This window comes from Asterias amurensis, chromosome 20 (assembly GCF_032118995.1).
Source record: "Asterias amurensis chromosome 20, ASM3211899v1".
NCBI lineage: Eukaryota > Metazoa > Echinodermata > Asteroidea > Forcipulatida > Asteriidae > Asterias > Asterias amurensis.
The window spans coordinates 6,056,203-6,081,991 of NC_092667.1; the positions used below are offsets into that span (position 1 = coordinate 6,056,203).

The 25,789-nt window shown below is 39.7% G+C and overlaps 2 protein-coding genes across 4 annotated transcripts in view; both read left to right on the forward strand.

Moving 5' to 3' along the window:
• Positions 1 to 103: 103 nt before the first annotated feature.
• LOC139952501 (uncharacterized) lies at positions 104 to 12,917 on the forward strand. 3 transcript variants are annotated; one of them, XM_071951648.1, is made up of 14 exons: positions 104 to 187; positions 1,271 to 1,486; positions 2,226 to 2,431; positions 2,854 to 2,913; positions 3,760 to 3,850; positions 4,365 to 4,596; positions 5,339 to 5,667; positions 6,167 to 6,271; positions 6,438 to 6,598; positions 7,278 to 7,385; positions 8,135 to 8,324; positions 8,806 to 9,035; positions 9,788 to 9,898; positions 10,651 to 12,917. In XM_071951648.1, the coding sequence occupies exons 2-14, from the start codon at positions 1,285 to 1,287 to the stop codon at positions 10,777 to 10,779; spliced, it is 2,154 nt and encodes a 717-aa protein (XP_071807749.1). In that variant the 5' UTR covers positions 104 to 187; positions 1,271 to 1,284; the 3' UTR covers positions 10,780 to 12,917. The 3 variants fall into 3 exon arrangements, with proteins under 3 accessions (XP_071807749.1, XP_071807750.1, XP_071807751.1); XM_071951649.1 differs by lacking the exon at positions 104 to 187 and adding an exon at positions 194 to 395; XM_071951650.1 differs by lacking the exon at positions 104 to 187 and adding an exon at positions 220 to 274.
• An 836-nt stretch (positions 12,918 to 13,753) lies between these two features.
• The window catches only part of LOC139952195 (uncharacterized), a 70,749-nt gene continuing 58,713 nt past the window's right edge, over positions 13,754 to 25,789 (forward strand). The window contains exons 1-14 of the mRNA XM_071951245.1: positions 13,754 to 14,131; positions 16,107 to 16,158; positions 16,905 to 17,147; positions 17,589 to 17,782; positions 18,335 to 18,490; positions 18,894 to 19,032; positions 20,768 to 20,980; positions 21,139 to 21,276; positions 21,787 to 21,996; positions 22,217 to 22,435; positions 22,896 to 23,072; positions 24,011 to 24,460; positions 24,671 to 24,841; positions 25,138 to 25,569. Of these exons, the coding sequence (XP_071807346.1) occupies positions 14,102 to 14,131; positions 16,107 to 16,158; positions 16,905 to 17,147; positions 17,589 to 17,782; positions 18,335 to 18,490; positions 18,894 to 19,032; positions 20,768 to 20,980; positions 21,139 to 21,276; positions 21,787 to 21,996; positions 22,217 to 22,435; positions 22,896 to 23,072; positions 24,011 to 24,460; positions 24,671 to 24,841; positions 25,138 to 25,569 (2,824 nt within the window). The 5' untranslated portion in view covers positions 13,754 to 14,101. The remainder of the gene's footprint in view (positions 14,132 to 16,106; positions 16,159 to 16,904; positions 17,148 to 17,588; positions 17,783 to 18,334; positions 18,491 to 18,893; positions 19,033 to 20,767; positions 20,981 to 21,138; positions 21,277 to 21,786; positions 21,997 to 22,216; positions 22,436 to 22,895; positions 23,073 to 24,010; positions 24,461 to 24,670; positions 24,842 to 25,137; positions 25,570 to 25,789) is intronic.

Genomic DNA, 25,789 nt, shown 5'->3' on the forward strand with positions numbered 1-25,789 from the left:
GCCCCGCCTACCCCATTTCATATCCAAATTGTAGTCAACAGAGGGCGCTATATAAAGATACCGTTAGTTTTTGCTGTTGTACGTCACAACTTAGTGAGCCAATCAGATTTGTTAATTTTTTGTACACGGCGTTTAATTTTTGCTGGTGTTTTGGTTTAGACCGTTTCCTTCTGCTGCCGTTTTTCGAGTAAGTATAAAGTGCATTTTGAGTCAGTACAAACTAACCAAATTGCTGAATATTCTGGGATGTAAAAAAAAGGTGGAACTAAGGGAGGTAAGGCTAGATGAGATAAGAGATTGATTGAAGGGGGTGGACGAGGTTTTTTGTATTCAGACGAATAACTCGTACGTTGGAGTTGGACAACTCGACCTCTGATGAACTTTGGTAGGCCTAAGTAAGTAGTAGTACTAGTAGTAGTACACTAGACTGTTGAGACAACTCGACCTAAGATGTGACAGAAAGTAATCGGAAAAAACTTTCCGTAACTTATGAATATGACGCCACCAATTTTTCATTCGAAACGAAATAATATTAATAATAATTTACCCCAGTCAATCCAAAATGTGAGCGAAAATAGCGTAGGCATAGCGGCTATCGCTGATGATAATTGAAGTTGTAGGCCCTATTTTATTATATTCATAAAAATTAAAATACAGTCCCCCAGGCCCATGCGTGATAATCATGATAATAATATATTTAAATACTATTATTATAGTAATATTATAGGGGCCTACTAATAGTGTTATTTAATACTAATAATAGTGAATTTATTCTGAATTAGAGTAAGACCCAGGGCCAGTAACTGGGGCGCTGTACTCCTTTTTTTTTCGAAAATGTTGACGTTCTATGTCAAAATTCGAAAAGAGGAGTACAGCGCCCCAGTAACTGGGTATAATTCTGAATCCGATATTTTGTTGATTGGCAGACTTTTTTAAGTTCAGTCAAATATTAAATTAAATAAATGTACAATGCATTTACGCAACTCTTTGCAATGCTCTGTCTACTCTGAGAGTCTGACTCTACTCTTCTTAAAACTATTAAACTAGGAATCGTTCCGCTATCGACTACTATACTATGTATGTGAAGCTTGAGTTTTCCTGTGCTTAGCAATTTTGTTGTGCTTTATGCAAAATTGAGCCCAAGACTGAATATAGATTACTAACTAATATTAATAAACCAAAACCTGTGCCTACAAAACAATTTAAAAATATAACAAAAATTTCTGGGAAATGCTACTAAATATATAATTTCTGTCCATTTTTAACTCAGATCCCAATCTGATCATGGATTTTACCAGTAATTATAAGAAAAAAGGCATGGCCCTTGACCAAGAAGGTAAGAGAACAATGAGAGTAAAGCGGAGGTCCGTCGACCAGCGCTCGCAGAGAGACACCACCTTCATGCGCCACCGAGACGTTCAGAAACTAGCTCCTCTGAAAGAGAATCTTGATGCTAATGTGCAAAGGTCAACTCTACCCCCGACAGGTAAGAAAAGACAAGTCAAGACTGCCCTGGGGTCGATTTCACAAAGAGTTGGGACTAGTCCTAACTTTGGAATAGTCCTAGGAGATATACAAATTGCATGGATAGTCCTAAGTTAGGACGAGTAACTGGTCCTAACTCAAGATAAGACTAGTCCTAACTCTTTGTGTAATCCACCCCAGCTGCCCTATCAAGTGAGAAGAATTCCAAGACACAATATATGAAAGTAGTGCTGAATGTTAATATTTTGTTTCTGGTAGGAAATTTAAACCTTATTGTTCTTGTGTTGTAGCTAGACCAATTCTAGTGGTGGGCTGTTAATCCACCAAGGGTGAGGGCGCTGGGTAGTACAGTGTATTTTGCTCGGACTACTGGTTAAAATTTGTTAGTTCTGGGCAGGCAGGCATGTGGGCAGGCCTGCCAGGTACCACCCACTGTAGCTACAACTACTGGTTTGTGTCTTTTTTATACATACATGTAGTAGATTATCTTGCCATCAAGGGAATTCAGCAAGCTCTCACATAGGGATATAGAGGCCAAGCTGGCAACATCCAATCTTTCCCAATATGAACATGAACTGCACAATCAAGATATTGTGATTCTGTAACTAGACAACCATACTTATTCAGTTGTTCTAGTCATTGTTAAATCAGTGGCTAGCTTATGGCATTCAAACCTACGACACCTTGTCCTTGCATGCCTTTGAGCATTTTGATTGATTGATTCAAATCTATCTTGGCAGCATCAGCACAGAAACCTGTAGACGCAAACCTAACCAGGAAGGAAATGCTACAGAAATGGAAAAAAGAACGGGATCTAAAGAAAATGATGGAGAAGGAGAAAAATAAGAAACCGATGTTCAAGGTTTGCAAAGTTGTAGCTGAGAAAAAGCCTACCAATCTATCGACAAGCAGGACACAGAAAAATCCTGCCCCCAAGAGAACCGAGGTAAGTGTTTCCTTTTCTTACGGTCTTGTCATATCAAAGATGAACTTCTAGGCTCCACATAGAACTGGGCCCAATTTCTTGCTTAAGCAGCACTATTTTGCTAAGCAGAAAGTTGTTCAAACATTGCTAAGCAAAACTAAGCAGGATACTAGTAAGATTAGTAAGACAATGAATAATGTAACAATGCAAATCCATAGTGAATGCGCAAGCTCGCTGCCTTATTTTCTTGCAAACCTTAGCATGACAAACTGCTTACTGTTTCTGCATTGCTATGAAATTGGCCCTTGTCCGGAAACCTTTCTGTGCTGGCAACTTTATGTGTTTCAAAACAGTCAGTCCTAAACAAAATTGTCTGTGTACTCTTCTGTGGATGGCAATAGACCTTAGTTGATTTTATTTATGTATATGTTTGTATCCAAAAGGTCCACCCTAAACCAGAAAGGCGAGTTACCCGTGCCTCAACGAGAAGCTCAGCCAGCAAGGTATATCAGTTTGTATTTGAGTTCTACTAAAGGGCAATAAGATCATGACGACTTCGGCTACAGCTACGGCTAGATCGCGCGCGTCTGCCTATTCTTCAACACTGGTAGACGCGCTGATCTAGACGTAGCTGTAAGTCGTCGTTTCGGACACGGCCTGAGTTTAACCACAAACATCAAATAGGAAGTCATTGTGCCAGCTTGTTAAATGAACCACTTGGGCCAAATTTCATGACAGTGTTGCTGCGGACTTCTTTGGTACGCAGAGCCATGAAGTTGCACCCCGATGGCACATGGTGATGTGTTTTGAGAGTTCCTTGCCTCTACCTTGGCTTGGCCAGTGTTGCACAGTGTTCTCCCTTAACATTGGTGGGTTAGCCAAATGCTAGTTTAAAGCACCTGAAAACCAGTGTTTGTTCTCCCTTAAATACTAGTTTATTAAGCATCTGAGAACCACTTTAAATTCTCTCCAAGTGGTCTGGCTGGATATTCATTCATGAATTTCACAGAGAGGAAATGCAAAGTACAAAAAAATAAAAACGATAAATAAAACATTCACATAGGAGAGTATACCAGAGAGATAGTTCAGTGTCAAAAAGCAGCCATGTTGTTTTGTTTTTATTACGGACTAGTGAAAAAGCTTATTGGACTAGAGAAATTATAAGCTAACTTGTCCTCTTGACTAGCCAATGACAAAGCAACTGGTGTAAATTACAAAAAATACAGATCGTAAGTTCTGTTCCTCACTGAAGCTCAATCCAGACTACAAAGCTTGCCGAACATGTTCGCAATTTTAACATTAATATTTGCTCCAACTGTATTAAATGATTCCCCTCTCTTATGTTACAGCCGGTAGCTGCACATGCTAAACCTAAAGTTGCTGCTGTTCCTGTTTCTACAAGAACCACCAGGCAATCAACAAGACTGGCTGCATCAAAACGTAAGCAAACTTCTAATCTCTTTGGTTCTGTTGAAATAGATCGATCAATTAGGCTTCGCCCACAACGCACATGTGAACAAGAACAAGTGGGCCTCTCCAATGCATTTCTGCACAACTCTACCGGCGCGCCAAGCATACGCGCACGTATGTCGGCTTTATTGTTGGACCTTTGTTGCGTTGTGATTGGTCAATATGCAATGGGGCGGAACTTAATGGATCTGTCTATTTATACAACTCCCAAGCAGGAGATTCTCTGTCCTTATTTTGTTTTCATTTTATTTTTGTCAAGACATGACATTTCTGGGTCCCGAATTTAATTGAAACACAGGTCTAAAAATAATTGCCCAGGAGTGTTTAAAAAACATCAAAATTCATCCTTGTTGTTGCTGAAGATGAGCAGAGCACACTTGTTGAGCCACTTCTTTATTCCAACCTTGGGTCTTTTTCAAATCCAAATTTCTTCCTGACTGCAACATTCACACATTTATGTTTTACACTGTTCTTCCCAATTCAGCTACAGTAAACGGTGGTGCAAAAAGTAAGGTGTCCAGCAAGCCAAGCACAGAGGAGTTTGCATTACCATCACTCAAGAATATAACCAGCGATAGGGGTCAAGCGTTCCAGGCTGCTGATCTCGGAGAGTCTTTCGCTCCGGTTAATTTTAATTTCAATCTGCAGTTTGAGCCCATGAGCCCGGCCAGCACACAGAGTTTTCTTTTCCCGGGAACAGCCACGAGAAAAGGAAGGTAAGACAGTTTGAAAAAGAAATATAATGTGATTTGATGATAATTATAATTATCAATGTAATGTTCTTGATGATCACCTTAACTGTTATTAAGTCTGCTTTGGTGCAACAAATCCATCTAAAACTTAGCTAAGTATTGTTTGAAGCTGTGCATGGTGTGGAGAAATTATGCTTTGGTGCAACCAATCCATCTAATACTTAGCTAAGTATTGTTTAAAGCTGTGCATGGTGTGGAGAAATTATGCTTTGGTGCAACCAATCCATCTAATACTTAGCTAAGTATTGTTTAAAGCTTTGCATGGTGTGGAGAAATAAGAAGAAACTATAAATAAATAGTGAACTTGTCTGTACAACCATGTGTAAATCTCTTAAGGTGAGTGTTGGCTCTAGCTGTTTGGATGCTGAAAGGGGACCAGCAGTTTTCCTATTGTAAGGGGTACTTCTATAAGGCACCACAGCAATTTCTCTGGGTGCCATAGGTTGTTTAAGGGCTTGCTGACAACTCGGCTTAAAAACAATCTTTGTGCTTTGTGAATTGGAGCCCTGGACGTAATCAAGGCTGTTTTTTCCTTAGTCTGTAGTTAAATGGAGGTCATTGTCTCCGTTGCCTCGCTCTGTGCCTCGGTTCCCCTTCAAAAGTTTCAAATAGACTTTCAGATGCCTTGGCAAAATAAAAATGGCCTTGCCCTCTTAAAGATGAAGATCCAATAACTAACTCTGACCGAAACATTTAAAATCAACAGGTGTTCAACGCCCCTCTCAAGTATGCGAAGAAAGAGAGATCCCTCCCCGCAACCTCTAGAGATCTCTGCCATCTCTGCTCCTGTCGTCCATTCTCCAAAGAAAGTTCCCGCGCCGCAACCTATGGAGATCTCTGCCATCTCTGCGCCTGTCGCCCATTCTCCAAAGAGAGTTCCCGCCCCGCAACCTCTGGAGATATCTGCCATCTCTGCGCCTGTCGCCCATTCTCCAAAGAGAGTTCCCGCTCCGCAACCTCTTGAGGTCTCTGCCATCTCTGCTCCTGTTGTCCATTCTCCAAAGAGAGTCGTCCACTCTCCAGCCAAGAAACATGGTATGTTGTCATGTGACAGTCTTGCCTTTGTTCTCAAGTTGTAATTCAATTCAGTCTAATGTTGAGCTGATGTAATTTAGATTGTTACATATGAGACAGTACAGTGTTTCAGTATGGAATTGTCGTTCTAGTTAAGACTTCAGTTATGTGACATTTCTCCGTTTCTAAATGGAATGCCGGTGGGGGTGTAGGGTTCTTTTTGCCTAAACCAGGAATGTAATTTCTCCGTAAAAAAAAGAAAAATTTAAGATGGTGCCCCAGATTGCAGAGTAGTAGGGCTTTAAAAACCAAAGATAAATGTTAATACTTGGCTTCATGCTGGCAAGTTTTGTAACTCTGAGCTCAGAGTTCAGGTTTTTTCTCAACCCTAACCCTGAGACTTGCACAGTGCGTACAATGTTTGTTCAAGCAGGTTAGACTTCTTTTACTTAGGAGAGTTCTGTTCCACCATTTTTATTTACTGTACCATACATTTAATCAGGAGGTGTTTCTCTTTCAGACGTATCATCCTTCCGTAGTTTAGTGGTGACAGAGACAGCAAGGTTGAACGACTTAAGCAGTAAATGGGAGACAGTTCAAAAAGTAGAGACACTCACCGAGGAAGGTAAGTTGTTGAAGCAAGCACAAAAATCAGCTAAGCACAACAAAATTATGCTTACAAGAATAAGGTTACCAGCTAAACTACCGTGTCACGTCTATGATCATACCTTTAACTACCGATACTTATTTATTCTTCCTTGAGCCTAATCGTAGTATTCCTTTGTTCTTAGTACTTGGTGAGATCCGCAGCACTATCGGCAAGGCCCAGCTTCTAATAGACCAGAGGTTTAAGCAGTTCTCTGGACTAGTGGATAACTGTGAGTTTGGCAGTGGTGAGAAAGAGACCAATCCATCGGATCTAACAGGATTCTGGGACATGATCTTCTTTCAGGTAGCTAAAATCAGACATAATGTTATATGGAAAGGTTTGCGCTAACACCATGTAATGCTCAGATCGTCTTCTGGAGAAAGCTGTCTCCAGAAGGCGATCAGAGCATACAGATCGAAATGTCAAGTTGAAACCAACGGTTCTTTTAAGAACCACCCCAACTCATTAAAAATAGTCATTACATGGTGTTACCGCAAACCTTTCTTATCGTATTTCCACCATGCAAAGTTTCAAATCCTACTTAGGCATAATGTTCTTCCAAACTAAGACTGTTTTCTGATTATTATTTTTTTGCCCTTGGAAAAAAACAGATTAGATCCCCGGTGCTGGAACTCTAAAAACACAACATCAACTCACTCCAGACTTTCAAGTCTAAATTGAAAACTCATCTATTCTCTTCTCGCCCTTTACCTGTATATTTAGCAGCGCCCTGTACTATTGGGAAACGCACTCTATAAAGCCTGGATCATACTGAATACTGCGGATGCAAATGCGAAGCGAATAATCACATCACAAGTCTGTTTTCGCTGCACAGCTCAACTGTTGCAAACTATTGGCTGAGAATTTGTGACGTAAAGATTTGCTTTACATTTGCAGGAAGAATGGACCGGGCTGTAGTCTTACTAATTGTTTTGAGCAGAAAGCTTGACTGAATATTTAACTTGATTTTGTTTATTACTAGGTTGAAGATGTTCATGGGTTGTTTGCCCATCTGGATAAACTACAAGATAATAACTGGCAGAAGGAGAAACCGGTTCTAACAAGTGTTAAACCTAAGAAGGTTATTAAGGTATGTCCAACACAATTTACATAAAAAATAGACTGCGCCCTTGTATTTATTTGCAAGGATAAAGACTGGTCCTGCTGTCAGATCCGGTGATTCTATTGGGTACAATGATACGTGCAGTGACAAGAGCTTTCCATAGTTGCCCAAACAGCACCTTAGGAGACAGTAGACTTACTGGGTAAATCTGTTGTTCTTAGAATTGTGGGCATGTTTGCTGCCACCTAGCGGGTCTTTCAGAATAGCTGTTTTTAGGTAGCTTGACTTCACACTTTGAGGCTCGTGAATAACGCCAGAGACTTGCCTCCAAACCGGCTAGTACTTTCACGTTTGACATTCATTTCACATAGAGATATGCAGTCAAATTCTATTGCGGACATGGCAGCCATGTACTTAAAGTCTCCCATTCTTTACATATCAAAACACAACAATCAATGCATTTTCTTTGGTCTTTGTAGTCAGCCTGTGTCAAATTTCCAAACGTTGACCCAATTTCATTGAGCTACTTAAGCACAAAAAGTAGCTGAACTTATGCTTACCAGAATAAGATAACCAGCCAAACTACCATGTCACGTGTGCAATTTGGGACTGGTATCCTGCTTATTTCTGCTCAGCAGACATTTTCTGTTTAAGCAGCTCTATGGAATCGGCCAAGTAGGAGTGTTTGCTTCGTTTCATGGAGTCCTAAAGTATGATGAGTGTTCAGGCTGAAAACAGTTACTTGAGTTTGTCCTGTGTTATTCCTTTATTGGTAGAAGTCAAAACCAGTCCCAACTGTGACGAAACCCAACAAGGACCGCGACGCAGCACGCCAGCGTCTCCAAGCCATCAAGGCTGCCATGAAGGTGAAGGTTACAAGGGCACGTGCCTCTGAACAGGTCGTCTTTGAGGGCGGCTTTTTTAAAGTTGAGAGTCCAGTACGAAGCCCTGCCCCACACTGTGAAGGTTAGTTAGTTGGAACCATTTGGATTTATTTACTGTTTAAATCACAGAAAGAGAAATGATACACTTGTTGGTTGACTTGTTAGTTTGTTTGTTTGTTTACATCTACATTTATGTAGAATTAAAACAATTGATAAAGATAGGGTGGCGTGGCTGAGTGGTTAAGAGCATCGAATTCAAGTTCTGGTGACTTAGTTATCAGAGTGTGGGTTTGAATCCTGGTCTTATTAACACTTGTGTCCTTGAGCAAGATGCCTTTAATTGCTTCTCTCCACCCAGTGGTGTAAATGGGTACCTCCAAAGGTAAAGGTTGATATTGTGTATGGACAAGTCTTTGGAGCGCTCAGATTGCCCAGGTTCTATACTCCCCAGGGAGCTGAGAGAGATTAAAGGGATGTTATTGGCCCAATGACCAGGGCTGAAATGGACTATATTAGAACTTGTTGTTATTATTATTCTTAAAAGTAGACTTTGCCTTTGACAGCTGGTTCACCATTTAAACCTTCCCGGATCGGTGCTGGACCCGGTAGCAATACCAACACTCCAAGGATCCAGAGCTATACCCCCAAGAATGCAAGACACTCCATCCAGAGCAAGCTATGCACCCCTCTCAGCAAGTTAGTCCTCGGTGAGGTTGTAGACAAGTCATTGTTAAACTCTTCCAGAGACAGGACTCCCAGACCTAGTGGTGTCATCAACCGGGTAGAGCAAGAGGTAAAAGTTGTTGAATCTGTGTACATTTGGGCTGTAGTAACACCATGTGTGTATCTACTTGCCAGGTAGAGTTTGTTCTAAGAGAACTGTCTTGCTTTATTCTGCTACCGCGGAGTAGATGTTCTGGAGACTTCTCAGTTCTGACAGGAACTTTCCTGCTTGTTGAGTCTGGTACAGGAACCATTCACCGCAGAAATTAACACCTATTCAATTCAAGTCATGTCATCTTAAATGGTCCTACCAAGGAACAAAATTTCTTTGCATACATGCAATACACAAATTAATTACACACAATCATATTACTACTGAAAAATAATTAGATAAATTAATATATGAACCACATAATAAACCACAATGGAACCATATGATACCATTCAAAGTTTGGCTCCTTTTAGTTAAAACCTTTCATGAATTGGGTCAATCCTACATATAAGACTCGGGACTGGAATTTCATCTTCAAAAGGGCAAGGCTTTTTCATTTTGTAAAGGGCACTTCCTTTGGAAAACCTTAAATCGTTTGCAGTACCTGCTGCTGAATCATGGGAATCGCACTGCATCTAGCTACGGAGCAATCTACAGTGGTCAAGTTGGTAAAACCCTATTCTAGAATTGCAAAGGTTGTAGGTTTGAATCCCACCCAAGTAATATGCCTGTGATTTTGTTCACATAACTCAGGGAAAGTACTGAGTATACAGTGTAATGGGTACAAAAACAAAAACTGAATATAATATTTCACATTGTTTCATTAACAGGATCCATTTGCAAGGTATCTGAAGCCGTCAGCCATCTCCATGACGGATTCAAACAGTGGTGTTTTACTGGCAGGATTGGACAGTCCTCAAGTCTGTAGGACCTCCTTGCAGGTAAGACACATGTTATTTCTTGATGGTCCGTCAAAGTGTATTTGATACAAATTATGAAAATGAAATGGGGATTTTGGAATGCTACTTTGCAGCCGACAAACCGAGGCTCAATTTCAAGTTGCACTAATGAACTTATAGCAGGCATGAGATTCTTCCTACTTCAGTCTGTTTTCCGATTTGTTTTGCCCTTTGAAAATCTGACAAATACAGCCTACGCCATGTGCACATGTTGGACAGCCCTTGTACTTTATAAGATATTCCTTCATTTTATCCAAGGCAAAATGTAATGGTAGCATTATAGTGAGCAGACGGTATTTGTGTTATTAGTGCAAGATCTTGAAAGATATTCTCACAATTACATTTTATTGTTGTATTATTTTATTTTTAGAATAACATCCTCAATTGAAAGGTAATTTTCCATCATTAACCAATTTCATCTGGATTGTTGATAATCATGAATTAAGAGGTTCGCTTTTTACAATACCAAACCACGCATACAATGCCCTCTTATGTCCGATTAGAAAGGGTATAAAAGGCAGTTGAGCATTAGACAAGGTCACCAGTCTAAAGAAGCTCATATCTTAGAAGTGTAATGTAACTAACTAAAATTATGTTGAAGTATTAAACATCTATATTGGTTTGGGATTTGTAAAAAAAAAGCTCTTTATTCGTAATTGTTGATGTCTCTTCATCTTTGTACAACCAATGCAGCGAGTGAATACTTTATTTTATTTTAATTTTCACTTCTTCAGGCATCCCTTCTATCAGATGTGTTTACACCACCCCAGTTGCAGTTCCAAACCAACGTGCAAACACCCAAACAGATTGCAAATGACCTCATATGTTTTGATTCACCTGCTCCAGCCAAGACGGGATTGTAAACAGAGAGGGCGGTGCTTTAAAGGGAAAGACAAAGATCCCAACATCTCAACTGATGTCCTAAGTTTCGCTTATTGAAGTTTTAATGCCATGGACAAATTGAAAACTCGGTACTACAGAGTTTTTTGTCTAGACTGCTTCGATTTTAGGGCCTGTAAGCATCGCTGCATGGTATTTGCTTTGGTCTCGCAGAGCTTGGTTGATCATTCGATATTAACTCCCCAAAGTATTTAAAGATGACACAATAGATCCTGAAACAAACCTGAGGTAACTACTTTATCAACTTCCAAGACAGAGTGGAGCTAATATCGACTGTTCAACTGAACTAAACCATGTTCATTTATTTTACTATGCCTCATATCTCAGCAACTGATTAGGATGATTGTGAACTAAAGTGAATGTTTGGTTTTTTCCTGAAAGCGCTTGCGTACAACAATTTGGGGAGCTGCATGCACGCTTAGTAAACAACAAAGATAGCGTCTAGCACATGATGTTGAATGGTCCAATGGGAATTGAACTCTAGGTCATGAATAATGTATGAGGTATAGTAAAAGAAATGGTTAATCGTTTAAAAGATAATAATTATGTCAGTGGAAAAATGCAAAAAACGGTGTTTGAAACTGGTGCTGATCGCTTCCAAACTTTTAGAATTACCCGTTCTGAAATCATGTTAACCATGGCATGTTCGTTAGTTTGTTGATTTGTTTGTTTGTCACTGGGAGTTTTTATGGTAAAATTTTGTGATCTTAATTCTTTATTTGGGTCATTTCTGTTGTGACAAGTCTGGATGCATTTATGAGAATGGAACCAAAGGTGTTTAGGCATCAGAAGAAAATATTCATATTCCGACCACAAAACAACATGGATATATATTGCTTGATCTGTATATACATGTACATTTGTAATATACACTGTAGGAAAACTCTGTTAGCGATTATCCTGATCCTGTGAAACTTTTATAACTAATCAGTAAGTGTGCTTTTAAAATTATACAAATTTACATTTTTGAAAAGGCATAACTAATTACCACATCTGTAAATCCATAGATATTTGAAAAACTTATCAATTTATAAATATACTAATCTGTACAATTATTTTTTTAGTCTGAATAACAAGGGCAGGGCTTGAGAGTAAATTTCCAGTAATATGGGTCGGTGACTTGTTCTCCCCGATGTCTGGATCTCTTATCTCTTGCTGTGCACTACCCTAGTTCCATCCTGAGCCCTATTTCACAAAGCTGTTGTTAAGCAGGACTTTAAAGTGTTCTGCTAAGCTAAAACATGCAGGGTACCAGTCATATATATTGTACTATGCTGCATGGTATTTCACCTGGTAACCTCTCGTTATGCTTAGCTATTTGTTGTGCTTAAGCAGCTCTATGGAGTAGGGCTTAGGTGTGTGTATCGTCAATGTCATGTGATCAGGATTCATGTAAAATTCACAGTAAGTCAAGCAATGAGTAAGGTTGACCCATCATACACTTCTGACCTTTGTGTGGGTGAAATAATGTACTTCGTAGGGCCATGCCATCTCAATTAAAGGGTCTGGGTACTGTAGTTTTGTAGGACACCATGTCCACATATTAACATTAAACTTTACACAGTTTGAAGATAATGATGGTAGAAAGCTTCCCTGAAAGTATTACTTGCTGAAGTACCCAAATCCTTTAAGGTAATTTACAGGCAAAAAAGTCCCTCCAGTACTGTTCAAGTATTTACTTTGCATGTTGTGGTTGGTTACCTTTAAAAGTTGCCAAAGTGCATCCTTTGTTGTGAAACCACTGACCAGCAAAGAGCCTCTTCGAAAAGTGTGGTTTGGGCGCAGGCTTTTAAAAGGTTGTGTTTGCCTGTTGGAGATACAATGCATGTTCAAAACAATTGATGAGACATACGAGGCTGGAAAGGAGCCAAAGCCTGGTTTCGAAAAGGTCAGTAAGAACCAGTTGTAGCCTATAATTGGACGATCGGACAACACATTCCAAGACATTTAAACAAAAGGGCTTTCAACAAGGCAAGGTTGTATATAAAATTAAAATAAAACATGTATATAACTTTTTTGAAACATTAATCTTTAATCTTAGCATGTAATTATTTGTATCTTTATTAACCAGCAGAAATAATGTTTTTTATGAAATAAATAGACAATTAATTTGTCGTATGTATGAATCACAGTTTCTCATTTTTGCCCAATGTGACAAGAAATAGATTACTCGGTCTTTCTGAAACTAAGTAATTGGAAGCCAGATAATAAAAAGGCATAACTGTCGTAGAGCTCCTTTAAAGCATGGAGGTAGGTACCTCCATGTTTAAAGGCAGTGGGCACTATTGGTAATTACTCAAAACAATTGTTAGCATAAAACCTTACTTGATTACGACTAATGGGGGAGAGGTTGACAGTATAAAACATTGTCACCTTTTGAGAAACGGCTCCCTCTGAAGTAATGTAGTTTTCGAGAAAGTAATTTCCACGAATTTGATTTCGAGACTTTGGATTTAGAATTTGAGGTCTCGAAATCGAGCCTTGCAACTTCGACGACCGATTGAGCTCAAATTTCCACAGTTTTGATATTTTATGCTTGTGTTGAGATACGTACACCAACTGTGAAGAGTAGTCTTTGACAATTTACCAATAGTGTCCACTGTCTTAAAAAAGAAACCCAGCTATTTGACATTATATTTCAGACGGACGATTGTTTTCTCTGAAGGGTTTATACCGGTAATTAATTTATATCTTACAATTAACGTTCAGATTGAAGTTTAAAAAACGCAGAGTATAGAGTTAGAAACTTATCGACCAAACTGGCCATTTCCAGAGCCAACACTAATTTCTCTCAAAAGATATGTACTTGCAATTTTATAAAGTTCATTCATATCTTATTTTCTACACCATGCAAAGCATCAAAACCACATTTAAATTGGTTATTTGTTTTGAAATCCCCATTCCCGTTACCGCAAACCTTTCCATATCGTATTTCCAACATGCAAAGTTTCAAGTCCTACCAACTTTGTGTGGTTTATCCCTCCAAAACAGCGACGTCACCGTTTTATGTGCCAATAACATCAAGCCTACTTTTGGACCAGGGTGTTTTTAAATCGATAATTATTGATCAACGGCACCTCTTTTACTGGACCCAAATCGATAAAGGGGTGAAAGTGGGTTTTGTGTAACACAAGACATAACACAAGATAAGACGTTATGTGGTAGTTACAATTGTAAAGCGCAACAGAAGATAACGGGGATGGTATAGGACAGGACGCCATCTTGAAACAGTTTTTGTTTTGGTATAATGATGAAGTTTTGAGATATCAACCGAACTTTTGAAAGATGGAGTCTAAACTTCCACAACTGTTGGTGGTAAGTCATATCGTAAATGTTTGATATTATTTATATTTTGCAAAATAGAGATTCGGTTGTTTTGTTTTTTGGTAAGAATGTTTGAATTCTACTCCAATCTGTTTTGGGACAGGATATTGACTGAAAACAGTCACTAGGACTCCTGGATAGGTTTCCATTTCAGCAAATAAGCAGACAATTTTAACGTGACGTCGTTTTACTGAGCGCGAAAATTAAAGCTCCAAAGATTTCACTTTATAGAAGGGTATATACTCCACAAGTTATTTTATGGGCATAAAAACTTACGAGTTTATTGTGCACTGGGGAAAGGTTGGTAGTATAAAACATTGCTAGAAACTATCCCCTTTAAGTAATGTTAGTTTAAAAGAATGAAGTCATTTTTCTACCAACAATTTTGAATATATGAGAAAGACTTAATGGGCGTGAAGCCTTTCTTGGGAATCTGAAAGCACACAGTTATAACAAGGATGGGTTATTCTTTTCATTACTTTTCTTGCAACTTTGATGTCCAAATTGAGCAAAACGTTTCTCAGATTTGTCATTATTATGTTTGGATATGATCAGTGGGTTTTACAATTTGTATACCATGCCTTAAAGGCAGCGGGAGCTGATATTGATAATTACTCGAAATAATAATTGGCATAAACCTTACTTGATTACGAGTAATGGGTAGAGGTTGGTAGTATTAAACATTAATTGTGGGAAACAGCTCCCTCCGAAGTAACGTAGTTTTTGAGAATGAAGTAATTTCCACAAATTTTGTTTCGATACTTCAGATTTAGAATTTGAGGCCTCGAAATCGGGCATCTTTATACTTTTGTTTTAACCTTGACAGCCTCTGTACCACATGTAACTATTGTGTATGTCTAAAGATTTAAAATAAATAAATAAAATAAATAAATCCCATGATCTGAAAGCACACAACTTTGTGGGACAAAGGTGTTTTTTCTTTCATTAATATCTTGCAACTTCGACGACCAATTGCTAAATCCCGGTCCATCAAGGCCCATATAATACTGTGCACAAGCAACGGGTACAGGAATATTGCCATATCCCGGGTCCAAATCGAGAAAACGTAACGGTCTGTCTTCTCATACATTGTGCACAAGCATTGGGTACAGGAATATAGCCATATTCAGGGTTCAAACCGAGAAAACGTAACGGTCTGTCTTCTCATACATTGTGCACAAGCAATGGGTACAGGAATATTACCATATCCCGGGTCCAAACCGAGAAAACGTAACGGTCTATCTTCTCATACACTGTGCACAAGCAATGGGTACAGGAATATCCTCATATCGCGGGTTCAGCGAGGCCCATACACTGTGCACAAGCAATGGGTACAGAAATATTCCCATATCCCGGGTTCACTCGGGCCCATACACTGTGCACAAGCAATGGGTACAGGAATATCGCCATATCACGGGTTCAGGGAGGCCCATACACTGTGCACAAGCAATGGGTACAGGAATATCCCTATATCCTGGGTTCAGCGAGGCCCATAACCTGTGCACAAGCAATGGGTACAGGAATATCGCCATATCATGGGTTCAGCGAGGCCCATACGCTGTGCACAAGCAATGGTACAGGAATATTGCCATATCCCGGATCCAAATGGAGAAACGTAACGGTCTGTCTTCTCATATACTGTGCACAAGCAATGGGTACAGGAATATCGCCATATCACGGGTCCACCAAGGCCTGTATACTGTGCACAAGCGATGGGTACAGGAATATTACCATATCCCGGGTCCACATCGCGAAAGTGTAACGGTCTCTCTTCTCATACGCTGTGCACAAGCAATGGGTACAGGAATATCGCCATATCCCGGATCCACCAAAGCCCATACACTGTGCACAAGGTGTTTTATATTTGTTTGTTCGATTAAAAAAACCATAATTCAAGAATCAAAACAAGGAATATTATTTCATAAAACAAACTTAAAACGAGGATTGTTTTCCCATAACTTTCCAGGTTGTTTGTTTGCTCTACGCCGGAGTGTACAACAATGAGGTAGAGGCAGCAGGTATGTTATTGAAGACAGTTTTTCTTTATGAAACGACGAGTTCTTTAACAGCCGTTTAAAAACCTGCAGGGTTTATCGCACGACAACGATCCTGCAAGGTTTTAAACGGACATTTAAGAACGAGTCACTACTCTTTTATTCCCATTCATAAATGCCCTTTTGTTAAAAAACGTTAAAAAAATACCATTTTAGACACTTTTCACAAATTCGAGGTTTTAAAGAATTTTTTTCAAAAACTTTGTGACAAATCTCTCTGATGCGCGTTGGTTGCACGCTTAGAAATAGCTTACGCACGCGCACTTAGAAACAGATTACGCTGTTACTAATAGCTATGAATTGCGCGTTCTGGGCGATAATATTGGCGTACGCGCTCGCCCACCACGCGGAAGCCAGCCAATTATAAACAGCTCCAGCTGGTCATTATCAACCGTTTAAACACCCCCACATGACGCGTTCTCCACCAATAGGAGTAAGGAAACAGTCTAGGGTATGTGAATTACTATAACAATCACGTACAATTTATTGTAAATTTAATTGACAGCTGTAGTTGTTAGTTGTTGACAGCTGTTAGTTATGTTTGTTTGTGTGTTTGTTTGTTTGTTTGTTTGATTGTTTGTTTGTTTTGGGGTTTTTTCATAACAAAAATTAATGGCTTTACTTCAAGCAAAATGTTTTTGCTTTGTTAAGTTTTTGATAAACAATGGATTCCAGCGGCTTTGTTTAACTATTCAACTCTATATCCCCAGATTTTCCCTTCAGCTTTTTCGTCCAGTCTCCATACTCAACTTTATCCTACCCCAATAAAACCACGAGTGGGTTGACAGAGTCGGAGTGCGTCGAGTCTTGTCTCTACGCCGTCGATTTTAACTGTTTGTCGGTCGAGTACCACCAGGAAAGTTCCGCTTGCCTTCTCAGCGTGGCTAGTGCAACAAGCCTGTCAACGTCACTCACAACGGATAAACATTATAACTATTATGAAAAACTAGTTGGTAAGTCAATAAAATAATCACTCTGACCAAATTAAGGAAAGTTTTACCGTCAAACCGAAATTATTTTCACTATGTAAAACAAATTTTACTAGCCGTTTCAAGTGATCGGGTGTAAAAGAAAAAGTTATAACATTTACCGATCAATGATTTTTTTTACTTTTTTTACTTCATATTGAAATCTTGTCTTTTAAATTCCATTAAAGTTCGTCGATTTCTTTCATGCGAGTGCGTAGCCAAAGGAGTCTATGCTTATTGAAATCTTGTCTTTTAAATTCCATTAAAGTTCGTCGATTTCTTTCATGCGAGTGCGTAGCCAAAGGAGTCTATGCTTTTGTTACTTCAAAACTTATTTTGTGTATGCGCATGTTGCGCGGTCCTTGCATTTGCATCCACCTGTATTTTAATATCCCGTTATAACATAATAAATTATGTTCGTTTTAGGTGAATGTTCGTTTCCGGCAGTGGGCCTTGAGGATGGCACGGTTTCCCTCGATGACGTCACAATGTCGTCATTCCTTGGTGAGATGGAGGACGGGCCAATCGGTATCTCTAAAGCGAACATCCGGTTGAATTCAGACGGAGCTTGGTGCTCCAAGGAGCTGGATGACATCAATAATATAACCGATTGGGTCCAGGTGAGAGACCACTCAATTAAATTGCGCCCTCTAAAAACTCATGGGCTTCAAATTATTATTTTTTGTTGCTAAAAGAAACATTCATTTTCAACACTCATTTGGGTTTTTCTTCTTCAAATTTAAACGCATTTTTTCGTCACTATACGAGTTTGAAGTTGTAATTAATGAGCTTAAAGCAATAAACCGACACTACTGTTTTGTACTTTGACATGAAGCAATATACTGTAGTAGGCAAATTCTCGTAGATGTATTCAATTCAAACTACATAAAATACGGAGCGTATTTTCAATTCCAAGGAGGAATAATAATCCCTATTGGAGGAATGCCCAATCTGAGAAGCGTTATTGCAGCAACGCTTCTCATATTCAAAATTTGGGGCATAAAACCTTTTGACATAACTACATTACCTCAAATTGAAATGTTTTTCGAAACTTTTTACTATTAATATTGCACTATCGGAAGTTGCTGGCTGAGTCTTCTAACCAAAAGCGTTATCGACATAACCATTAACCGTCTCTTAAAAATAATTATGATTTTAAATTTTGTTTCCAGGTTGAATTTAACGAGTTTAAGATTATAGGCGCAGTGGCTACACAGGGGTTCCGCCACTCTGATCTGGATCCCATCTTTGTCTCGCAGTATTACTTGAAATATACCAATGAAACCAACGAACCCTGGATTGAATACGAGGAAGGAGGCCAGACTAAAGTAAGTCACAATAATAATTAGGTTACAGTTGCACTTTAAATTAATTTAATCACTCTTTGATAAATGTTTTATTATTTTCAGTATGAATACATCACTGTTAAAGGCAGCGTACACTATTGGTCATTGTCAAAGACTAGCCTTCACAGTCGCTCATCGTTGCTGGTCTAAACCTGTGGATGTAGCGGTTGGGCCGTGTAGTAGGGATCACTCTCTATATATTGATTATATATTGATTACACTTCTACGCAGGACATAATAGCTACTTGAGGCAAACAACTGATAATTGATTATGACAAAAATCAATAATTTCTTTTTCAATTGAGTTGCTTGTCGAACAGGGCCAGTTGATTACCATAATACAGTAATATTCAGACAATATTTTTAATGTTAATTTTTATTTTAGATTTTTGAGGCAAACGAAGACAAGGATACCATTGTTAAGAATGATTTGGTGAACCCGTTCATTGCCAAGTTTGTTAGACTTTACCCAGTCGCCTGTGAGAACCACCCATGTTTGCGAATGGAGTTGTATGCATGCAGAGGTAATTAACTGTTGACACTATTTATCTTCCTCTTCTTTTTTGTGTTTAAAATATTTTTGCATCATTAATTTAATTTTGTGTATATCGGCGGGAACAGACTTCTGACACAAAAAACACTTGGGTCCACAGTACGTAAATATAACGTAAATAAATGTAACTTATACTGTGCACACAAGCAATGGTACAGGAATATGGGCATATCCCGGGTCCACACGACGTAAATTTACGACCTGTCTTTTCATATTATAATGTGCGCTGCAATGGGTCCCAGGAATATTGCCATTATCTTTGGTCAACCACCAAGCCACCTCACTCACTGTGTACAAAGTAATTGGAACAAGAATATGGCTATATCATGGGTCCACACGACGTAAATGCGACGTAAATACAACGTACAAGTACCGCGTCGTCTCATATACTGATGAATATTGCCATTATCTTTGGTCCACCATGGCCCGTTCACTGTGTACGAGAAGATGGAACAAGAAAATAACTATATCATAGGTCCACACGACGTAAATGCGACGTAAATACAACGTAAAAGTAGCGTGTCTTCTCATATACTGTGCACTGATGCGATGGGTCCCAGGAATATTGCCATATCTTGGGTCCACCATGGCCGGTACATAGTGCACAAAAAAACAAACCCAGGAGTTATGTGACTACTGCTGACAATAGAGGGCGCTCCGGCGGACTATTTAGAATTTCTCACGTTGTCTGATTGTCTGCGCCACGCCAGTAATTTTATGTCAAACTTCATGTAAGTTGCCACTTTTAGGAAAATCACTTTATATTTAAGTTTCATTGGTGTTAAAGGGTAACTTAGGATGAACTGTCACATCACTTTTTAGTGCAACGTGTCAATTGAAGTCGTTAAAACCATGGTTAAATAAAGTGTGAAAAAGCCAAGATCGATTGCGAGCTGTCAAAATACGTAGCGTGCCTGCACGACGGGTGAGCGTCAGCAGGTACATCAGTGACGAGTCCGATACAACCATTGTTTTGCAATATGATGACACCTTCTTAAAAATTTAGAAATGTACATTTCTGCCTCTATTTATGCAATTACCATTCCTAATAGAAAACAATTAAAATTCCCTGTTATTTGACCTAACTAAATTAGGAAGGATAAATAGACCTTATCATTATGATTATGTTTTTATGCACATGACCTCATTGAGGTCAAAAGGATGTTGTTCATTGGCCAATCATGTGCGTTTCGATTGTTTCGTCACCAATTGACCTCAAAGATGGCGGCTGGATGACGTCAATGCATAAGGTCTATTGATGCCATCCCGATCCTGCAAAAGTTGCATGCACCATCTATTTCTTCCTCCATGCATGCACTATCTATGCAACAAAAAAATTGCCAACAAAAAGAAACTTCAAAAGCTCATTGACTTGTGCTAATGAAATTCTTGGGCACATGGCAAAGAAACTAAAAATGGAGTATAGCTCTTAGTCAAGACCATGAGTTACCCGAATATGCACGGGCACAGGAAAACAAAAACCCTGCTTTTGCCTGAAGCGTAACCCTCCTCCTGGCGGCCGTCAGGAGGAGGGTTACATTATCGCAACTATCACTCGCTCTGTTAAGAATAAAGCTAAACAGAGTCTTGCTTTTAGCTTATATTATTAGGACAGGTAAGGACATGAATTGACCTTCGTTTAAGGGAGATGAATTGAAGGTCGAATATTGAATTTTAGTTGTAATTTTGTTCTAATATTATCCCAGTGGACTGTGAGCCTAATCCGTGCAAGAATAACGCCACCTGCTCGGACAACATCTCTGCTGTATGGAATGTAACCTGCTCGTGCCAAAATGGCTACGTCGATGACTTTTGCCAGACGGATTTCGACGAGTGTGCGTCAAACCCGTGTCAGAATGGAGCGATGTGCGTTGACCATGTGGATTATTTCACATGTGTTTGTACATCAGGCTGGGCTGGTAAGTGTAACTTGAATACTTAGAAAGGCTTGTTATAAGACTACACCTCCAGTCAACAGGGCACTATTGACTTTCATTAGGTGGCACTGCGTAATTCCACTCGTAAGCAATGGCACCTCACTAGATTCTGTTGATGTTTTTAATCTTTGTGTGTATAGATACGTTATGTGATCGGGACATTGATGAGTGTTTATCAGACCCATGCCAAAACGACGCCACCTGCAACGATTTGGTCAATGGCTACAACTGCACATGCCATAGTGGGTTTGAAGGCACCCACTGTGAAAACTTCACAGGTAAATATTTCATTTCATTTGTTCTGGTTGTGAAGCCAAGGACTCTCAGAATGCGAACTTAATCAGTGTATTAGCACAGAACCAAAAATGGAGAGAAGACAAGGTAGGAAGTTTCACTTTTAGATTTCGGACGGTAACCCCAGAGAATTATTCCAGGGAAAACCCACGCAGTCAGGTAGGGACTGAAAACCCCATCCACATAGTATCCCCGGGGTTGAAATATTGAGATAAATTAAGAACTCAGTTTGCCGTAGTGAAGTTTATAACAAGAAGTCCCCTCGATCCACTAATGCTAAAGTAGTAGTCCTGGTAGTACATCCTGCCAAGGTACCGTAGTAATTAGCAGGACAGCTCTTTTCAGAAAGGAGAAGTCTCCCGAATTTCACATACTTGCTTGCTGTAGTAGATAAAACATAACCACTTGGCAGGTAGATACACACATGGTGTTACCATAAACCAATACCTCACCATGCAAGAACTCAAATCCCATATCTTTGGTTTTCTCTACAGTGGTATGCCCAGATGGCTTTGTGAAGGGTCTCTTTTCATGCTACAGCATCGTATCAGCAGCAAACAACAATACTGACTATAACGGAGCCTCATCTGCTTGCCAGGAGATCCGTGCACATCTAGCTTACCCAGAGGACTACTTCGAACATACTGTCATCAGTGAAGCACTTGATCAGCTTCTACTTGGCTCATCGGATATTCTCTTCATTGGTGAGTTGTTGGTAGAAACTGGGTGGAGTTTTACAAACAATTTTATATTTCCTGCAAAGAGGCGCCCTTTATGTAAGGAAACAATTGCCTCGCTGTTACAGAAACAAGATTGAGAAGTGGTCTTTATAGCTGCCCACAGTTTGATTTTAAAAACGATGTTTGCCATACAAACATGTAAGGGGTATTTAAATATTTGTTGCATTTATCTTTGCCTTTCTAGGGTTGAAGTACAACGGATCGAGTCTGACATTTGATGACAACAGTGGTAGCCCAAACCTTTTCACTTGGGATGATAACGGCACCAGTGTGGAGCACTGGGCGAGTGGGTATCCAACGGGTAACCATCAGTGTCTTGCTATGGTCAAAGTGGGTAACGACTGGGTGTGGAGGAACATTGACTGCCAGTCAAGCAATGCTTACATCTGTGAACAAAACATAAGTAAGAATCTTGTCACATTCCCTTTGTCAACTTTGGCGCCTTGATTTGAAAAAGTTGCATTTTAAAGTTATCCATAGAATAAATACTGATATAAGTTTTGCCACGTGACTTTCCAGGGCTTCATATTTTACATTGGACTGCAGCCCACGACCAGTGGTTTTAGTGTTGGGACAGTAAACTAGCTACTCTTTGTGCCCAATTTCATACAGATGTTTAAGCAGAAAATAGTGCCTGACAAATTTGCTAAGAAACAATTGAATGGGGCACCAGCCACAACAATGCAAACCTTTTGTAATGGTAACCTGTTTGTATTCTGTGCTTATCAGTTTTTTGTGCTTTCACAAGCTTTATGAAATTTGGCAGCTAATGACTCAGGTTTTTGCCCTGTTGTCTTTTAACGGACATACACACCCGATTTTTGTGATAAATGAGTAAAGGTTAATTTTGTTTTACTTTGCAGTTAACGGCAACATGAGCGAGTGGTCTCGATGGAGTCAGTGTAGCGTGACGTGTGGACCCGGAGAAGGGACTCAGATACGATATCGAAGCTGCACTGACCCAGAACCTTTATTGGATGGTGATGAGTGTGTAGGAGTGACCAATCAGACCCAAGTGTGTGGAGAGATCTGTCCTATAGGTAAGCAAGACGTACTGGGGTCAGTGGTGGCACTAGACCTATAATGCGGTTGGGGAAAAGAGTAGAAAGTTTTAGTTTAAGGGGGCATGTCATGGCAGAGCTGTCTAGTGCACCAAACTCACCCTCTGGTGTTTCTAATCAGCAGAGTTGTTAAAGGAACACGTTGCCTTGGATCGGACGAGTTGGTCAAAACAAAAGCGTTTGTAACCGTTTTTTATAAAATGCATATGGTTGGAAAGATGTTTTAAAAGTAGAATACAATGATCCACACAAGTTTGCCTCGAAATTGCGTGGTTTTCCTTCTACTGTGCGAACTAACATGGTCGGCCATTTATGGGAGTCAAAATTTTGACCCCCATAAATGGCCGACGTGTTAGTCGACGAGGTAAAAGGAAAACCACGCAATTTCGAGGCATGTTTGTGTGGATCATTGTATTCTATATTTACAACATCTTTCTACCCATATGTATTTTATAAAAAACGGTTACAAACGCTTTTCAAAGACCAACTCGACCGATCCAAGGCAACGTGTTCCTTTAAACTTGTGTCCTTAACCATTAGTGCCTTTACAAAGTGCTACACAATAGGGTCACATTAGTTTAAAAATCGGTCTGAAAATAAAAGGATGATAAGCACTTTGAGACGACCAGAGATAAAGCACTATATAAAGTCTAGTTACTATAATTATTGTTATTATTAAACATTGATCTTAAATGTCATGTTGTACTTCTGAAAAAGTATAGACTTAGCCACAATGAAAGAGTTACTTAGCTTACTTTTTGAGCTGGGTAAACGTGAACATTGAATTACAATGGTTAGGGGAAACAAATTGAGGTGGGATTAAGTGGGACAAGTTTTGGGGTGGTTTTTTATTTGAGAGAGAGGTGACAAAGAAAGCAACTGGGGTATTCACAATCACATTCTTATTTGATTGGCAGTGGAGTGCCCAGATGGTTTTATCACTCGCTATGATACTTGCTACCTTCTTCAAGTCAATGAATCAGCGACATACGAGGAGGCCCAAATTGCCTGCCAGAACCTCACCATCTATGGCGGGCATCTCATCCTCCTGAATGACCTCTCAGAGCAGACCTTCGTCACCCAGATGCTCTTTGACGAGTACGCCGACACTGCCCAGACGTATTTCACTGGGAACGTCCTGGCATCTGGGATTGTCACCCTGGACTGGGTGTTTGCTGAAAGCGTTGGGGATTTCAACCAGACGTCGTGGGAGATGGTTGGAGAGACGCCATGGGGCAACGATGGCCCTCCAGCGAATGGATCCAGCCCTAGTGGCTGTGTAGAGCTCGGTTTGAATGGAACAACGTGGAAATGGGAGTTGGGTGACTGCTCGGCGAGTCTTGGGTATATCTGTGAGGTCAATCTAGGTGAGTACACAACCAGTTTCTGGTATTATTTGAGTGTTATTCAATTGAAAAACATAATGCAGCTGTTAGGTCATGATGCGCAGAGTACAACCTAATCCTTTAAGATTATTGCTTGAAAATTTGTTTTGGAATTTGGACCAAGTTTTGCATCACCAAAAAATTCATTAATATATTTGTTATTAATTTATATCTATTGTGTTCTGTGCACAGCTGGTGGTAGTTGGAGCCCATGGGCAGGCTGGGGTGAGTGTAACTCATCATGTGGCGCTGGGAACCAGACTAGAGAGAGATGGTGTGATACCCCAGCCCCTATTCTTGGAGGACCAAACTGCACCGGGCCCAGTCTGGATACCAGACCTTGTGACACAATATGCCCAATAGGTACGGATGGAGAACAAGTTTCCTTTTTTTCTTAAAAATAAAACTGAGTGTGAAATTTGTATCAGTTTTTGCCATTCCTAAGTTGTCTTGTGCCATTTGTTTGCTTATGACCTAAAGTAATGTATGTGCCTGGAAGAAGGGTGTCGAGCAATACTCTGTTTTTCTGGCTTACACTGAAATTGAAATAAAATAAAAATCTCCACAATGAATCTGTATAATATTTGAGAACATTAAAAAAATTCTCTGTATTTATAGCTTTAGAAATTGACAAATCTTTGTTTTCTCTTGCTTTACAGTTACTTGCCCGCTTGGTTTCGCTGTCCACAACGATAGCTGCTACGTTGTAATCGATAGCCCAGGTTTCTACTCATCGCGCGACCAAGCCCAGTCATACTGTGAATCTATCGAATACAGGGCTCACCTCTCCTACATCCAATCAGAAGCGGAGTTAGACTTTGTCAGCTTCCGATTGGACGATTCAAATATCAGACATGCCGAGATGGCTTGGATTGGGCTGATGTATACAGGAACTGATCTAACGTATTGGAATGGGAGTGAGACGGTGAACACAAGTTCTTGGTCTGGTGTTGATCCCTGGGCTGCTGGGTACGGGGCGTCTAGCGACAAGGCTTGCGTGGGGATGGTGTATGACTCAGCAGAGTGGAAGTGGAGAATGGCAAACGCCTCTTGCGATGTTACCTCTGGATTTGTCTGTGAAGTTACTCAAGGTTTGTAGTCTCACATATAACTTTTAAGTACAACAAAATACTGAGCCTTAGCATCACTGAGTGATGGATATGAGCATAAGAAGCCACTTTTGTTTTTATTTTAATCTTCTAGGACACTACCTGATTTAACCATCGGGAGTGGACCCAATTTGCCCTTTTGTTTTGTTTAATTGCCACAACAAATTTTAATTTTGTGTTGCTAACTTCCTTTCTGATAAAA

What these genes read in the sequence shown, in the direction of transcription:
- LOC139952501 (XM_071951648.1), top strand. Translation starts at nt 1,285, where the DNA reads ATGGATTTTACCAGTAATTATAAGAAAAAAGGCATGGCCCTTGACCAA. An exon ending in CGAGAAGCTCAGCCAGCAAG is followed by an intron (nt 2,914 to 3,759) that starts GTATATCAGTTT and finishes CTTATGTTACAG; the next exon opens with CCGGTAGCTGCACATGCTAA. An exon ending in CCCTGCCCCACACTGTGAAG is followed by an intron (nt 8,325 to 8,805) that starts GTTAGTTAGTTG and finishes TGCCTTTGACAG; the next exon opens with CTGGTTCACCATTTAAACCT.